The 13082-nt window shown below is 45.6% G+C and overlaps 2 protein-coding genes across 3 annotated transcripts in view; both read right to left on the bottom strand.

Annotated features, from left to right (window-relative positions):
* LOC309554229 (E3 ubiquitin/ISG15 ligase TRIM25-like) overlaps positions 1 to 13082 on the bottom strand; it is a gene marked incomplete at its 5' end in the record, with an annotated part of 201579 nt that overhangs the window by 86725 nt on the left and 101772 nt on the right. The gene's annotated exons all lie outside the window — the stretch shown is intronic.
* Positions 1 to 13082, bottom strand: part of LOC309554199 (uncharacterized protein) — a 116646-nt gene that overhangs the window by 33635 nt on the left and 69929 nt on the right. Inside the window, exon 4 of the mRNA XM_082255833.1 lies at positions 11336 to 11917. Within this exon, the coding sequence (XP_082111959.1) occupies positions 11336 to 11917 (582 nt within the window). The remainder of the gene's footprint in view (positions 1 to 11335; positions 11918 to 13082) is intronic.

Below are 13082 nucleotides of genomic sequence, written 5' to 3'. Positions count from 1 at the left end.
CCTGAGGGCTCATATATACACAGACACCCTTAGACTTCGGCTGTTGAGTGTTTTTGAGCTTTAAGTTTCAAGTTGTGATTCTGGCAAACTTAAGGCAACGGGGTTCCTGGACCCAGTGGCGTACCAATGGGCGGTGCTGGGGGGGTCCGCCCGGGTGCCATGCACTGGGGGGGTGTCAGGCCAGTGTTCTTCCCAGTGCCGCCGGGCTGCCCGCATCTCAGTGTGAAGGCAGCTGCAGTGGCAGCTCCTTCAGTCCATGCTGCCCGTGGGGGAGGGATGGGAAGAAGGTAAGTGCCTGCTGTGCAGCCTCGTGTGTGTGTGCTGGATGGGGCCGCTGCATATAGATGAATCAAACTTTCCATATTCCTCCTGTTGTCGCTGAATGTCTGATTCTCCTCCTCTCAGCGGCTGCAGGAGGAATATGGAAAGATCAATTCATCTATATGCAGTTGCCCCATCCCCCTCCTATACAACTTCCTTTGCTGGTCCCCCAGTGCTCTTAATCCCCCCACCCCTCAGTGCTCTTAACCCCCCCTCAGTGCTCTTAACCTCCCCTCAGTGCTCTTAACCTCCCCTCAGTGCTCTTAACCCCCCCTCAGTGCTCTTAACTCCCCCCTAGTGCTCTTAACCCCCTCAGTGTTCTTAACCCCCCCCCCAGTGCTCTTAACCCCCCAGAGCTCTTAACCCCCCTCAGTGCTCTTACCCCCCCTCCTCTTAGTGCTCTTACCCCCCCCCCTCAGTGCTCTTAACCCCCCCAGTTCTCTTAACCCCCCCCTCAGTGCTCTTAACCCCTCCCCTCAGTGCTCTTAACTCCCCCCTCAGTGCTCTTAACTCCCCCCTCAGTGCTCTTAACTCCCCCCTCAGTGCTCTTTAGCCCCCCCAGTGCTCTTTAGCCCCCCAGTGCTCTTAAGCCTCCCCCGGTGCTCTTCAGCTCCCCACAGTGCTTTTCATCTCCCCCCTATGCTCTCTGGCTCCCCCAGTGCTCCCCCCTCAGTGATTTCCAGTTCCCCCCAGTGCTCTCCAGTTCCCCTCCCCCCATGCTCTCCATCCCCCTGGTTTTCCATCTCTTGCATTATGTCCTCAGTCTCTGACCATCTCTTGTATCATGTCCGCAGTCTAGAAGAAAAGTGAAAAGTTTTACCCCCATTACAGCCCTTCCCTGCAAGACATTTTTTTTCTCATAGGGACAGCATCTGACTTCCTCATGTGCAAAGCCTGTGGCAAGAGGAGCGATTGAATATCAATCTCTCATCTAACGTACAGCACAAAAGATTTCCAAGGCACATATGGACAGATGAGTTGGGGGGGGACCCACTATGACAAATTTATGTTGGCGGCCATCTTAGTACACCCATGTTTCCACTTCTTGCCCAACCTAGTACACTTCCTGTTGACGACCATCTTGGTACACCAGGGAGGCCTGACAAAGGCCTATACCCTCCTCTACCTATATTCAGTTCTTCTTGTTCTAAACCAGGATGGATGGTTCCTACCACACTCCCATCCTCCCCGGATTACAGGTTCAATGTACTAGTGATGGAGAAGCATCCAACTGGGACGACTAAATGCAGATGACAATGGCACCCACTGATTTACTCCTAATCCGAGACTCACAGTTCTGAGGACTTCATCTGCTCTTGCCCCAACTCCAGTCCCCATTACCAGAAGGGGCACTGACGATGTATGTCGCTTTTACCCCGTCAAAAGCAGCTACCTTAATGACAAGTCTGCATGACCCAGAGAGAAAAAAAAAAAAAACAGCCAATGCCTTCTACCACAGGATAGTGCGGATACAACAAACTTGTTCAACTGCCAGGAAAGACTTGAACAGCCTATGTCAAATTAAAGCAGGATCTACACTCGACCACCACCCCTACCCAGTACTAAGGAAAGGATCACCAACTATAACTGTGGGAAACAAGGACACTTTAGAAGAGAATGCAGGGCCCCAAGGCATCCCAGACAAGACAAGGATCCCACTAGGAAATTTGCAAATCCGTGTCATCCCTTATGACAGTGTGCTCAAATGGTACTAATATTAACAGTGTTTCTAATCAACAATGAGCAATTATTAACCGAAGTCCCAATAACCCCGGAGACAACATGTCGAGATCTGGCACTGGATGTTCAGTTGGCTCTACACACCTCATACCACCCTCGAAGTAGTGGGAAGGTAGAAAGGATGAATGGTACAATAAAGTCTAGGATGTTAAAAATGTCCCAGGAAACAGGGATGAGTTGGCCAGACAGTTTGCCCATTGCCCTGTTCAGTGTCAGACACATCCCCCAGGGGAAACATGCCCTGTCTCCTTATGACAGTCTCAGCTGTTACTTCCCACAGCAGTTGCAGTTACAATCTGATGTGTTAACTAGTTATGTTACACGTTTGTCTAAAGCATTAACTACTTGCCTTCTGTGCACTTAAACCCCCTTCCCATCCAGACCAATTATTAGCTTTCAACGCTCTCACACTTTGAATGACAATTGCGCGGTCATGCTACACTGTACCCATATGAAATTTTTATAATTTTTTTCACACAAATAGAGCTTTCTTTTGGTGGTATGTAATCATCTCTGGGTTTTTTATTTTTTACAAAAAAAAGAAAAAAGGCAGAAAATTTTGAAAAAAAAAAAAAGTTTTCTTATTTTCTGCGAGTAAATTTTGAAAATAAATTTTTCTCCTTCACTGATGTGCGCTGATGAGGCGGCACTGATGGGCACTGATAGGCTGCACTGATGGGAACTGATGAGGTGGCACTTATGGGCACTGATGAGGTGGCACTTATGGGCACTGATGAGGTGGCACTTATGGGCACTGATGAGGAGGTACTAATATGCCGCACTGATGAGCACTGATAGGCGGCACTGATAGGTGGCACTGATAGGCGGCACTGCTGAGCACTGATAGGCGGCACTGATGAGCACTGATAGGCGGCACTGCTGGGCACTGAGAGGTGGCACTGCTGGGCACTGAGAGGCGGCACTGATGGGCAGCACTGATGGGCACTGATAGGTGGCACTGATGGGCACTGGCGGATGGCACTGATAGGCACTGACGGGTGGCACTGATAAGCACTGATGGGCGGCACTGATGAGCACTGATGGGCTGCACCATCAGTGCCCACACTCAGTGCCCATAGTGCTGCCAGTCAGTGCTCATCAGTGCCTAGATGAGCAGGCACTGATGGGCACTGACTGACAGCACTATGGGCACTGATTATGGGCATTGATGGGGGACACTGATGGCGGGCACTGTGGGCACTGTGTGTATGTTTTTTTTACCTCTAGTAATCAGGGCACTGGTGATCGGTGCCCTGATTACATTTGTTCTGTGTCCCCGGCGCTGTGCGGCTCTCCCTCCTTCCTCATACTGCAGGCTCCGTGTGAGGAAGGAGCGCTGGCGATGAGAGATGATTTCATATGTTTACATATGAGATCATCTCTCATTGGACGGTCCGATCACGTGGTGAATGGCCGCTGTGATTGGCCATTCACCACGATCTGTGATCGGCTGTGTCCAAGGGACACGGCCGACACAGATTTTCCCCGATGCGCGCTCTCGGGAGCGCGCGGGGAGACTGTTTCTGGGAGGCCGTATAAAGACGGCCTCCCGAAAATGTGAGTCCGCGCTGCAGCCGTATATAGGCTGTAGCGCGGATGGGAGGTGGTTAACTAATATCCGTTCTCGAGTGTTTTCCTCCATTCCAGATCCAGAAACAAACTCGGGAACCCACAGAAGACAAGATTCTGCCGGAAGCACAATGATTGTGCTATATATCCTTTTCTTTAAAAGTCTGATAAAAAAAAAAACTCAGCAGGTGATAATCACCAAACCAGGTACGCAACAAGCGGCCACCACTAGGACAAATAGCATCACTACATTTTGGTACAACTCATCTAGCACACAAGTAGTTGCATCTACTTTTGATTTTTGTGGTATAATACTCCTGATAAATACACTGACCCCGCACCCAACCGCAGGAGGAAGCGAACAGCTCCCTCCGGAAGCTTTGACCCTCATGTGTACATGAATAGGGGTCCCAAGGGGGGTCCCTGATGAATTCGGAGCCAGGGATCAGGTGGTTTTGAGTTTCTTAAGTGGAAGAAGAACTCAGGTATTACAGACCCTTGATCTCAGTATTGTAGCTGGATGAGTGGGTGGCAGAAGGTGCTTGCCCAGGTAGGTGTAACAGTACTAATAGAAGAAGAAGACCGCCTTATGATGTAAGGAGACAAACCCTTCATCCCTCTATAGTCACTCACCCCTATTCATTATTTCACAGTTCTGTAGGGTTATAGGGATAGATAGCACCTGACTGCCCTCTCCAAGCTGTATTGAGGGGGGTAGTGAGCTAGTTACCGCTCTTCTCTATATACAGCCTCCAAAAAAGTTCCGGTGGAGTATGGGCCAGGTGAAAAGGCGCTCTAGTAGTAATAGGGACAGATTGAAATAGACATTTCAAGGGGGGAAACTGTAATGGATGTAATACTGGTTATATTAGTGAAATGCCTATTTCACCTTATGGTGCATACCTTATGTATATATGATACTGCTGAGATTTACTACCTTACTCAAAATGCAATTAGATCACCCCTCCTTTCGTAGAAGCAAGATGGCGCTTGAACAGGGAGACCTCGTCATGTCCTGGAAGAAAAGCCTAGACACATAGATACTCCAATCATCCAATCACCACCTTATACGTATTATATATGACTATTTCCTGTAAATTACTTACTCAGTCTTTATAAGGAAAAAAGAGGAACTAATAAATCAGAATGAACTATTTTGACGAGTGTCAGAGTTTGGTCATTTCGATGTGCGCACATTAATGTCCTCGCTTCGGCAGGACATATACTAAAATTGGGAAGGCAGTAGATATATCTGAGGACTGTTCTGGTCCAAATCCAAAACAGGATCATCTCTTGTATCATGTCCGCAGTCTCTGACCATCTCTTGTATCACGTCTGCAGTGTCTGACCATCTACTCTATCATGTCCGCAGTCTCTGACCATCTCTTGTATCACGTCTGCAGTGTCTGACCATCTACTCTATCATGTCCGCAGTCTCTGACCATCTCTTGTATCACGTCTGCAGTCTCTGACCATCTACTGTATCATGTCCTCAGTCTCTGACCGTCTCTTGTATCATGCCCTCAGTCTCTGACCATCTCTTGTATCATGTCCTCAGTCTCTGACCATCTCTTACATCATGTTCCCAGTTTCTGACCATCTCCTGTATCATATGAAAAAACAGGGGATTGTGGGAGAAAGAAAGTCTTCCACACTGAGAGATCAACAAAGGGCACCACTGAGATATATGTTCAAAAAAGATAGTGTATAAACTTTATTTAAGCACTTGTGCCAAAAGGTTGAGAATCATATACATGTGAGAAGATGGGGCACATATAGAACAATAAAAATATATATTAAAAACAAACCAAACAGTCGGACATAAGAAAACCCCCCCAGAACCTTTGAAATTGCAATGAGGCTGATGTAGAATACACAGTGACCTGTGGTGATGTATGAGGCTCAGTATTGCACAATCCCAAAATGAAAAAATGCCAAAAGGGGTCAAATGACTGAAAAAAAATGTATCAGGTAAATCCAGCAGCAGTCCCAAATGAAGAAATAATTCAAAGATAAATTCTGACCAAGTGCTCAAATGGTCATGTGGAGGGAAGACATGGATTTAACCAAACATAGTGAATGGTAATAAACGGCATAGATGGGAGAGCAAAAAGGAGTGTCAGCCTTCAGATCAGCAAACAAGATCCAGTCAGGGCCATACAGACAATAGTAGATGTAAGACAGAAGATGATGGGTCCTCTATTTTACTGTGTGAAGATGATGATTGCAGGCCATATAGGAAAGTCTGGGGGTGTCTGTACCTCTAAGTTGACATAGCCGAGTGAGCCGGTATCGGCGTCCCTCGTTGCAGCGCTCTCCCTTCGTATTCCTCCGAGTGCTTCCTGGCTAGACGTCAAAGTTGCCGGGTACGGCCTGACGTCATATCCGGTAAAGGAGATAGGAGGCGGGGGCGCAGAGAGGAGGCAACCGTGCTGTGCTCCGGACTTCAAAGAGGTTCCTGGTCCATGAACTGTGGGCAGAAGACGCACCTGCTGACGCGTTTCACTGGCAGGACGCCAGTTTCCTTAGAGCTAGGGATGGGTGGGACACGGATCAGTATTAGTAGTGGTCAGATAATTGGCTGATTGGATGCAGATGGAATTCCTTTCCAGGTCGGATACATGCAATACTATCCATTCACCACAAGATGTCACCACTTTGTAAAGTAAAAATTTCCAATGTCCTATACACCCAGCAGCATCAAGATTCACAACCCCTGGAAATTGCACATTGGGAAACAAAAAGCATCCCAAGTGCAGATCCAAGGGAAAGCGGAGCTTATAAAGCCAACTACTAATACTGATCCGTGTCCCACCCATCCCTAGCTCTGAGGAAACTGGCGTCCTGCCAGTGAAACGCATCAGCAGGTGCGTCTTCTGCCCACAGTTCATGGACCAGGAACATCTTTGACGTCCAGAGCACAGCACGGTTGCCTGTAACGTGGGAATTACCTACACCGTGAGAAAAACCTACCCTCGTCACTTCCGGCCAGGAATAGCTGAGCAGTGCAGCAGTGCGCATGCTCACAGCCCCGGATACCTAATAGAACAACTGAGGAGCTGGCTAGTGCGCATGCGCACTAGTATGAAAAGATCACGGTGTACCGTGAAAAAAACCTACCCACGCGGCGGTTACATAAAACAGCTGTGCTGCAATACGAATCATCTCCGCTCCTGTCCCTGTCACTTCCCTGATCAGGGCTAGTAAATATAAAAGCGGCTCTCGGCTCCGTGATTAATGTTTTCATACAGCCGCCGCCGCTTTAATATTTACTTACAGAGAGCAGGGAAGTGACAGGGACAGGAGCGGAGATTATTCATATTGCAGCACAGCTGTTTTAATGTAACCGCTGCATTACATACAGTGCCGTGCACCGGAAGTGACGAGGGGTAGATTTTTCTCACGGGTAGGTAATTCTCATGGAACACCTCTCTGCGCCCCCGCCTCCTATCTCCTTTACCGGATATGACGTCAGGCCGTACGGCTTTGACGTCTAACCAGGAAGCGCTGCAACAAGGGACGCCGATACCGGCTCACTCGGCTATGTCAACTTAGAGGTACAGACACCCCCGGACTTTCCTATACGACCTGCAATCATCATCTTCACACGGTAAAATAGAGGACCCATCATCTTCTGTCTTACATCTACTATTGTCTGTATGGCCCTGACTGGATCTTGTTTGCTGCTGCTGATCTGAAGGCTGACACTCCTTTTTGCTCTCCCATCTATGCCGTTTATTACCATTTGATATGTTTGGCTAAATCCATGTCTTCCCTACACATGACCGTTTGAGCACTTGGTCAGAATTTATCTTTGAATAATTTCTTCATTTGGGACTGCTGCTGGATTTACCTGATACATTTTTTTCAGTCATTTGACCCCTTTGGCATTTTTTCATTTTGGGATTGTGCAATACTGAGCCTCATACATCACCACAGGTCACTGTGTATTCTACATTAGCCTCATTGCAATTTCAAAGGTTCTGGGGGGGGTTTTCTTATGTCCGACTGTTTGGTTTGTTTTTAATATATATTTTTATTGTTCTATATGTGCCCCATCTTCTCACATGTATATGATTCTCAACCTTTTGGCACAAGTGCCTAAATAAAGTTTATACACTATCTTTTTTGAACATATATCTCAGTGGTGCCCTTTGTTGATCTCTCAGTGTGGAAGACTTTCTTTCTCCCACAATCCCCTGTTTTTTCATATTGGTCAGCCTGTTCAACGGTCACCCTGTGTCTAAGGATTCACCTATTTAGTGAATCATTTACCCCTAACTTTTTAGGGCCATTCGTGGGAACACTCCATTTATTTTTTCCATCTCCTGTATCATGTCTGCAGTCTCTGACCATCTCCTGTATCATGTCTGTAGTCTCTGACCATTTCCTGTATCATGTCTGCAGTCTCTGACCATTTCCTGTATCATGTCTGCAGTCTCTGACCATCTCCTGTATCATGTCTGCAGTCTCTGACCATCTCCTGTATCATGTCTGCAGTCTCTGACCATTTCCTGTATCATGTCTGCAGTCTCTGACCATCTCCTGTATCATGTCTGCAGTCTCTGACCATCTCCTGTATCATGTCTGTAGTCTCTGACCATTTCCTGTATCATGTCTGCAGTCTCTGACCATTTCCTGTATCATGTCTGCAGTCTCTGACCATCTCTTGTATCACATCCGTAGTCTCTGACCATCTATTGTATCATGTCCTCAGTCTCTGACCATATTTTGTATTTGATCCTTAGTCTCTGACCATCTCTTGTATCAGGTCCGTAGTCTCTGACCATCTCTTGTTTTTTTTTTCAAATATTTTATTTATGCGAGATCACACTTACAGGTTATTTACAAATCAATACATAATTTTCCTTGCATATCCATCACTTCAATGTGATATATCAACAAAACCGAAACAAAACAAAACCCAAAAAGAAAAAAAAAAAAAAAGGGGGGGGGAGGGGAGGCCACCTTGGATTCACCCAGAATAGTACTACTCAAACCTAGGGACTAATTCCCTGACCTTCTAACTCAGTAATGGCTGTTAAACTCTCGGAGCATAGTAAATTCTTCCCCCGTTCTGTTAAGACAAACCTGTTCCATGCGCCCCATGTTTAATTATAAAATTGCTTTTTAAATTGTGCAGAGAGACGCAAGTCTTCCATTTTATTAATATCTTCAATTTTTCGGGCACAATCACTGATCGTTGGAGGAAGAGGTGTTTTCCAACGTAAGGGTATACAAGATTTAGCTGCGTTCAAAATATGGAACAGGATGGATTTCCTGTAACTCTCAAAGGGCAGGGTGGAAACATGTAGTAAAAAAAAAGCCGCATTATTCGGGATCTCCCTCTCAGAGAATTCTTGGGCTAACGCATATACCTTTCCCCAGAAATGAGCCAGGCGAGGGCATTCCCAAAAAATATGCAAGATGGTCCCCGGTTCTTCCTGTCAACGCCAGCACTGATCTGAGAGACTTGCAGAAAACGTATGCAATAAAAAAGGCACCCGGTACCATCTCGTAAGTAATTTATAATTAATTTCCTTCACTTTGGTACAAACGGGGGTTTCCAATGCCAATGTAATGATATCCCTTTCTTGTTTCACCGTGAACCTACAGTTAAGGTCTCTTTCCCATTTATCCAGGCAGGGTAATCGTTTGCCCTCTGGAGGCAGCGCCAATAGATGGTAAACTTTAGATAATATATTCGGTAGTACGTCATTACCCACACAGTATTTTTCAAACGACGTTAGGTCCCTAGTCAATGACTTAGGAGCAGGAAGAGTTTGTAAAAAATGATGCAGCTGGATGGCGTTCCAAAATGGTAGACGATAGGGGCCGGATGGGTCGGTAAGGCCTACAATAGTAGGCCAGTTATTGTCCCAAATGAAAGTTGAGGCCTGTCCAAAACCCTTTTTCTTCAAGTCTCGTAGAGGTTGAACTGTAATCCCCGGGGCAAAGGCTGGGTTACCCAGTACTGGAATCAGTGGAGAATCAACTGAAGTTAGCACTGATCGTTTTATTAGTGATCTCGCGACCTTTAAAGTTGAGCCGATTATAGGGTGTTGCACAATATCTTGGGGTAGATATTTATAACACCATATAGCCCCTCCTAAGTCTGCCTCTGATTGTAGTTGTTCAATCTGTGCCCATTGTTTAAAGTTGGAATGTCGTCTCCAGTCAATAATTCTTCCTAAGTGTGTTGCCTGATAATATTTATAAACATCTGGGAGAGCTAAACCACCTTTTGACTTAGGCCAAGAAAGCTGGGCACGGGAGATGCAAGGTTTTTTTTTGGCCCAAATGAAGCGAGTAAATAGCGAGTGAACTTTTTTAAAAAAAGAGGGGGGGATGGCAATCGGTAGTGTCTGGAATAAATAGAGCAACTTAGGGAGTATGCACATCTTTAAAAGATTGCATCTCCCGAACCATGAATGTAACCCTGTTTGCCAACCTTCCAAGAGTCCGCTTATACTGGTTAGTTGAGCGGGGAAATTGACCTTATAAGTTGCGACTAAGTCCGAAGGGATGTTTACGCCCAGGTACTGAAGAGCTATATCAGTCCATCTAAACGATGTAGTGGATTTAAGATGGAAGAGTGCACTAGACGTTATACCAATACCCATGGCTTCCGATTTGTTATAGTTTATTTTCAGATTGGATAATCTTCCGTAAATATCGAATTCACGTAAGAGATTTGGTATGGAAGTCATTGGTTTTGTTAGTGAGAATAATAGGTCATCGGCATATGCCGAGACCTTGTGCTCCGTCTTCTCTACCGAAATCCCTGAGATATCGGAATTTAAACGTACCCTACGTATAAAGGGTTCTAAGGTCAAAACAAAAAGTAAGGGGGATAACGGGCAACCCTGCCGCGTGCCATTAACTATATGGAACGAGTCAGAGAGAAGCCCGTTAGCCTTTACTTGCGCTGAAGGGTCAGAGTAGACTTGGGAGATCCAAGATATCATATTTGCCCCCAAGCCAATCTGTCGTAAGACTGCAAATATGAACCGCCAGCTGACCATCTCTTGTAACATGTCTGCAGTCTCTGACCATCTCCTGTACCATGTCCGCAGTCTCTGACCTTCTCCCTTAGCATGTCTGCAATCTCTTACACATTGCTAATAATTTTAGCTATCTGTTTATGCCAAAGGTAGGACTGTGCAGGGGAGGCAGAGAGTGCAAAAGGGGGAACTGTGATTAGAGAGATGGGGGGGGGGGGGGGCAGACTGCAAGGGGCACTGTGATGGGGGGGGGGGCTGTGCTGTGAAATGTGTGCACTAAATATTCTTGAAAACATTACACATTTTTGTGGGTGTTTTTACATTTTAAAGTTGGGGGGGGGGGGGTGTGCCAGATATAGGATCCGCCCCGGCTGCCAAGTGCTCTAGGTACGCCACTGCCTGGACCTCATCCCTATGTATAGTTCAGTATAATGTGTTCACTTTAAAAGAAAGATTGTAAACGGATTATGAAATCACAAAAAAAAAAAATGTTTTTATGATTAAGAATCTCCTTCACAATTTGCCATTCTTCTAATTACTCCATGAGAACATTGGATCTTTGTTGGGTGATATTTCACTTATATTTGCCACCTCTCATTATTTATGGACATGAGGGATATACAATCATTTTAATTGTAATTCTATACAGTTGGAGAATCTTATTAATTAAAAAGCTGTATATAGATGGATGACAGACTTACGTTGGTGTTTAGGCTGGACAAGAACGTCCCCTTTGATTTCATAGTGTAGAGATAGCCAGTTAATGACATTTCCATGGAGGTCACCAGAGATGACCTTCTTGATGTCTTCTGGAGTCAGGACATAATCCCACATGTGGACATCACCTATTTCACCAACCAACAACTGAGTAGGATTAAAAGAGCCTTTTTCCTGTCCCAAAACAATGCTGGCTTCAGCTGTGATAGACGACCCTTTCATGGAGACTCCTTCCGGGTAGAGTTTCCCATTGACCCAAAGTTGGACCACTCCAGTGTCGGAGTCCCAGGTCACACATGTGTGTCTCAAAGACTCTGAGTCTGTCTTAAAACGAGTGACTTCCTGTTTTATATGTACAGAATAAGTGTCTGGAGGTTGTATGTAGATTAGAAAGGCCTTTTCCTCCTCGGGAGTAGCAAGAGAGAAGAGCGTATAGGAGCGTGAAAGATCCGAATAAGAGCGTAGACAGACGCTGACTTTCTGCAATGGCCTTGTGATTGTAGGTCTTAGAATGACATGAGATGTTTTTGCTTCCTGGGGGAAGACGAAGACTTTGCCCTCCATGTCTAGGGAAGAAGATAGACAAAGATCATTACTGCTTCATATCAAAGCTTTAGATAATTAACAATAAACTCAGAATGTATTTATAGATGCTAAAATATAAAATATAAAACAACTGGATACTCTCATATATTTCTGAGAGATCAGTATATTCCATTTGTTTTTGTTTCTAAATATTTGGTTCAGATTCAGAAATGAATGTGCATTGGCCCACTCATCTTCCAAGAGAGCCAATGAGGGGTACGACTTCTCTCCAAAATTTTTGTTTATATTTTAATAGAAGTGGAGGTATCACATGTAGAAGTTTGGGAGTCCTAACACTATCACGTTCATTAATGTATTATTGAAGCTGAACTCTAGAAATTCAGCTCCTTTGTAAAAAAATGAAGGCATACTATAAGTTAGTCCAACATGACATATCCTGGACTTATCTCTATTATTTACATTTGGCAGCTTTATGGTATTCCTGTTAAGCAACTATCGCTGTAGTTCTGGGAGCCTGACGCTGATGTTTAAGCTCTTGGCATTTTCAACAGTAGAGTCACGTGCAGCTGTTATGCCTGCCCCATCAACTCCTCCTGCCCAGTCACTGAAGCCTTTGTATTATGTAAACTCATTCACAAAATATAAAGGCTTTTCTGAATGAGCCACTGAAGGAAGGGGTGTCCATAACTGCCCTGTGTGCCTCTCTCACAGTCCTAGGTTGTTCAGTCTATTCCCTGGCAGAGCCATAAAGCTGTAAGATATGAATAATAGAGATAAGTTCAGGAGGTGGCATGCACCTAATTGGACTTAAAGTGGTTCTAATGGCAGAAGGTTTTTTTTTTTTTTTTTTATCTTAATGCATTCTATGCATTAAGATAAAAAAAAAAACCTTCTGTGTGCAGCAGCCCCCCTCAGCACCCCTAGTACTTACCTGAGCCCATCTCGATCCAGCTATGCTGCCTGAGACTCAGCTATCTGTGACTTTCCCTGCTGATAGTCTGAGACACAGCAACAGGCACCATTGACTCCCAGTGCTGTTTATCAAAGACTGTGAGCCAATGAGGAGAGAGAGGGGGTGGAGCAGAGCCACGGCTCCATGTCTGAATGGACACACAGAGCAGTGGCTTGGCTCGGGTGCCCCCATATCAAGCTGCTTGCTGTGGGGGCACTCATCAGGTGGGAGGG

The sequence above is a fragment of the Pelophylax lessonae genome (assembly GCF_965119305.1).
Source record: "Pelophylax lessonae genome assembly, chromosome: 4".
Lineage (NCBI taxonomy): Eukaryota > Metazoa > Chordata > Amphibia > Anura > Ranidae > Pelophylax > Pelophylax lessonae.
This window is presented reverse-complemented; position numbering and strand designations above follow the sequence as displayed.